At 32.6% G+C, this 5,260-nt stretch overlaps 1 protein-coding gene across 1 annotated transcript; it reads left to right on the top strand.

The window, feature by feature from the left end:
• Window positions 1-626: 626 nt before the first annotated feature.
• Window positions 627-2,410, top strand: LOC107938457 (pentatricopeptide repeat-containing protein At4g21065). The gene has a single exon (XM_016871626.2). It carries the CDS (start codon window positions 715-717, stop codon window positions 2,389-2,391), a length of 1,677 nt encoding a protein of 558 aa, XP_016727115.1. The 5' UTR covers window positions 627-714; the 3' UTR covers window positions 2,392-2,410.
• The last annotated feature ends 2,850 nt before the right edge of the window (window positions 2,411-5,260 follow it).

The following is a 5,260-nucleotide window of genomic DNA, read 5'->3' as shown; positions in this document are numbered from 1 at the left end:
TAAAAAGAGGGGGAAAACTACACCAAGGTCATTAAATTATAAATAAGATTACGTTTTAGCCACTCATCTTTAAAAAGTTACAAAATAGTCATTGAACTATTTGAAAGTTTTCAATTAAGTCACTGGGCTGATAAAATTGTTGTTACATGGTATTCTATATTTGCATCGCCTGCACTAATCAAAAGCTCTTATTCCCCTTCTCTTTTATGGTTTAGTTTTTTTTTCATGAAATAACTTTGAAGGTCACGGATCTGCGAACCAAAATTCAAATAGCTTTTTTCTTTGATCTCTGACACTGATTACCAGATCAGCTTGGATTTAAGGTATGTTATTCTATTCATCAATGTGTACTGATCTACTGTACTAATCATCGAATCGTCACTTTGAGCTCATTAACCGACCTTTTAAAAAAAACCTTAATAGCCTAGTGACTTAAATAAAAACTCTTGAATAGTTTAGTGACTTAAATGAAAACTTTCGAATAGTTCAATGACCATTTTGTAACTTTTTGAAGTTAAGTGACTAAAACGTGAACTTACTAAAAGTCTAGTGACCTTCAATGTAGTTTACCCTTAAGATTACCGGGAAAAAAGTATACCATCTTATGCAGCAGGCATAACCTTCAACCCTTCAACAATGAAGACGAACTAGCCAAAAATGGGGAAAATGGAACTAAAAACAGAGACCCAATGATGCTTATACATCAATCCATCTATGAATTATGTATACAAGCTCCACGTTCGCCTCATCAAAACTGGCCTCCAAAACGACCCCGTTTCCCTTCGTCGCTTCCTACTATCTTTCGCCGCCGCCGCCCCCGGATCCTTACCTCATGCCCGCTCTGTTTTCGCTCGCGTTCCTTTCCTCGATACCTTCGCTTATAACACCCTCATCAGAGCCCATGCTCACTCCTCTCCTTCTCACTCGGTTTCACTCTTCTCCGCCATGCGCCGTGATGGCGTATCTCCGGACAACTTCACTTTCCCTTTCGTACTCAAAGCGTGCGCCCGTCTCCACATAGGTCACGATGCTCATGCGCTTATAATCAAACTGGGTTTGGGTTCAGATATTTATGTACAAAATGGGTTGATTAGTTTATACGGTTCGCTTGGGTCAGTGGCTGGTGCACTCGACGTGTTCGATGAAATGCCGGAAAGAGACTTGGTTTCTTGGTCCAGTATGATATCTTGTTTTGCAAACAATAATTTTGGATACGAAGCTTTGGGTTTGTTTCAAGATATGCAATTGGTGGGAAATCTTAAGCCGGATGAAGTTACCATGCTTAGTGTAATATCTGCAGTTTCAAGCTTAGGGGCTTTAGAATTAGGTAAATGGGTTGATGCTTACATTTCAAGAACTGGGTTGAAGCGCACTATGTCATTAGGGACTGCGTTGATTGATATGTATTCTCGGTGCGGCTCTGTTGATGATTCCATAAAAATTTTCAATGCCATACCGGTGAAAAATGTATTGACTTGGACGGTACTAATCAATGGACTGGCTGTTCATGGCCGTAGTGAAGAAGCCTTGAAAGTGTTTCATGAGATGAAAAACACTGGTTTGAAGCCCGATCATATTACCTTTAACGGTGTTTTAGTGGCTTGTAGTCATGGTGGACTTGTGGACGACGGGTGGAGAGTTTTCGAGAGTATAAAAACAGATTACGGGATGGAACCTACGGTGGAACATTATGGTTGTATTGTTGATTTACTTGGCCGTGCAGGGCTGCTTAATAAAGCTTTTGAGTTTGTTGATACAATGCCTATTAAGCCAAATGCAGTCATATGGAGGACTTTGCTTGGAGCTTGTGTGAAACACAATGACCTCAAGTTGTCCGAGAAAGCAAAGGTGAAGATTCATGAGCTCGACCCTAATCACGATGGTGATTATGTGCTTTTATCGAACGTGTACGGTCAAGTTGGTAGATGGGACGAGAAAGCAAACGTGAGAAACTCAATGAGGGAAATGAAAGTCGGGAAGAAACCCGGGTATAGTTTCCTTAACGAAGGGGATATGGTTCACGAGTTTGTTTCTGGAGACGATTTCCATCCTAAATCCAATGAAATTAAACGATTCTTGATTTCGATAATCGATGACCTTAGACTCGATGGCTACACTCCCTTTACTTGCAATGCGTTACACGATGTTGAAGACGAGGAGAAAGAGCAAAGCCTTAGTTTTCACAGCGAAAAACTGGCCGTTGCTTTCGCTCTTCTTAGGTTTAAGGATCGGAGGACCATTAGGGTTATAAAGAATCTTCGGATTTGTTATGATTGCCATTGTTTCATGAAACATGTTTCCAATAAGTTCGACCGGGAAATTGTTGTCCGAGACCGGAACCGATTCCATCATTTTAGCAAGGGATCTTGTTCTTGCAAGGATTACTGGTAATGAACATTCCTTTCTGACCCTCTCTTCCATTTTTTTGCATGCTTACATTGGGTATTGGATTATATATATATTGGTATTTTCCATGTTTGTTTGTCGTTCACGTTTTTACGAGGGCTCGGACAAAAGTATGATATTTTTATACAAGGGCGAAGTCAGATAATTTTGTTGGAAGTACTATACTTTTTACAATAGTAAAAATACAATTTCACTATTTTAATAACATATATCTTTATAATTTTTAAAGAGTTAAATCAAATTTTTATCATTTTTGTGAGGTCAAAATGTAATTTTATTATTACTAATTTAAAATTTTATAAACTATAAAGGGGCAAATAAAGAATTTCTTATTTTAGGGGGACGAGGTAAGACCCTTACCAACTTCTTGGCTCCATACTGTTTTTATATTGGATAAGTATAAGTATTTGTGTCTGTAATATGTAAAAATAAAATTGTGTTTTATCGATAATGATATTACTTATTTATAAAAATTAAATCAAATCAAAATATTATGTATGTAAAATCACATAAAATTAAAAATAGGGTGTAACATTGAAATTTAGTAAAATGACAGGTTATATTTTTTAAAAAATAAAATAAAAAAATAGAATAATTGTCATCCCGTTAATTTTATTTATAAAATTTTAAACTCCACTGAATCGAAAAATTCCACATTTTATATCAATATAATTTCAACTTTAAATGGGCAAAAAACTATTTTCAACTTTGTTTTTTTTTAATAAATGGAGTAAATGAATATAATTTAGATATTTTAAGATAAAAATTCAATTTATTATAAAGAGTTATTGGTCCAAAAGGCACTTGATTCCACATAACTTTAAAACTATTTTTTAATGAATAAAGTATTTTTAATATATATATATGGACTTTAAACATTAAAATTTCTCTTTTTCCAGAAAAAAAAATACAAAGGTTTTCAACTTTTTTGTTTTCTATTTTCACTTATTTTTCCATTTTAAAAAATCAATTTTATATGTTTAACTAATTTTTTTAAATATTTTTAAATTTTCAAGACAATTTTTATTTTACCAAACTAAACATGCCATTAATTTGTCAATATATATCAAAGAAATTTTGAGTCGAAATTAAATTGTAATTTTTAAAATAATTAAAATGTAATTTTATTTTTATTAATCTAAAATTTTAAAAAATTTAAATGAATTTTTTTTATTTTCGGGCCGGGGGATGCCACCCCCGTTAGCTACCCCTGAAGTGAAGCGCACATAACGTCTGGAAACGTTAGCTACTATGGCTTTGCTTTTCTCCTAATTCAATTAATTGAATTACTGTAGAATGTTTGTATTTGTTTAATACGTAATGTATATATTACAGATAAACTAATTAACTAATCTTTGAAATATCTGATCTTATAATTTAAAGCAATCACATCTACCACATACATTATTCATTACTTTTGACTGCACACATCTTACTTGGAAGTTACTTTCATGACTTTTTTGTTTAATTTCTAACATCATTTATTTATCAGAAGATTTCACCTTAAAATGTTATTTAAGAAAAATCGAATTCTTTATCACTCAATCCAACATGTATCGATTAAAGAGTGATATTAAATGTGAAAATTTAAATTTCAATATTTGCAACTTTTTTTCTTATATCGAGACTTTGACTTATTATAAAGTTTTTTTAAGTTTCTTCGATCAATTTTATGAATAAATAAATTGTTAATTTTTATTTCAATTTAAATCTCATTGATGCATTTAAGTATCTTAGTGCGGGATTACAAGGAGCCAACATTATGATTAGTGAAAGTTAGGTTGTTGACGTTAGATACATTTTCATATAAGATAATAGGTGTGTGGGTTATGTCAGTAATCTTGCTTGGGATCATGATGTTGGTTTGTTACTATTACTGTCTCCTACACCAAGTATTATTCCTCCTCTATGGGCAAACACTTGTGGTAATAGAGAACTCCAGTTGAGTAAGATAATTTTTTACCGTTCCTAAATTACTAATATTTACTTTTTACTGGATTAATAAAGGATCACTTACATATCATCAAACAATAGAAAACTAATTTCATAATTATTACATATTCATGCAATGCTAGGTTAATTAATTTCTTTATTTTTAAAATTATATATTTAATTTCTTTATTTTTAATATTTAAAACTAATTTTATCATTAAAATGGTCCAAAAGGTGTTGTTCCAATAGGGTCGGAAGCGTGTAAATTATTGTACTAAAAAATCACACAAAGTTCAATTCCCAGGGAAGAGAGGTGGATCACATGGATCTCTTAAATACCAAGTCTTTCCTTAGACAGAATATCCCTTCTATAGTAATTTAATAGCACAATTAAATACTACTATTATACCCTCAAATATTGAAAGAAAAATAGGACAAGAAAGAATACAAGAGATTTAACGAGGTTCGGTAAATTATACCTACGTCCTCGGGACTAACACCATATGATAACTTTACTATCTCCAAAATATTACAAACAAATAGAATTCCTTAAGAATTCTCAAATGGGAGAAGAGAGAAAACTAAGAGAGAAAGATTGGTTGGGATGGTTGAAATGAGAAATGGTTAGGCCTATTTATAGTTGAGGTTCAGGGACTAACTTGCAAATGGCCTAAAAAATTAGGGACCAAAATTGCAATTATCCCATTCAACTTTAAACAACTTGCCTATCACTTTTTTTCTTTCGGTGCCACTTGCACCTCCCATTTTTGACTTTTCAACAAAAGGCACTTATGTTTGATTTACTGTTCCAATATTTATTCGATACGTTTTTTTCAACAAAGTGTTTGATTGTACGTAATTTTAATTTTGCAAAATGCTATTACGGGTCTGTTCTTTAAAATAATTTAAACTATAAGGATTA

This window comes from Gossypium hirsutum, chromosome A01 (genome assembly GCF_007990345.1).
Source record: "Gossypium hirsutum isolate 1008001.06 chromosome A01, Gossypium_hirsutum_v2.1, whole genome shotgun sequence".
NCBI lineage: Eukaryota > Viridiplantae > Streptophyta > Magnoliopsida > Malvales > Malvaceae > Gossypium > Gossypium hirsutum.
The sequence above is the reverse complement of the archived record's forward strand: the minus strand, read 5'-3'. Positions and strand labels throughout refer to the sequence as shown.

Coding starts and splice junctions, on each gene's coding strand:
- LOC107938457 (XM_016871626.2), top strand. CDS start 715: ATGAATTATGTATACAAGCTCCACGTTCGCCTCATCAAAACTGGCCTC.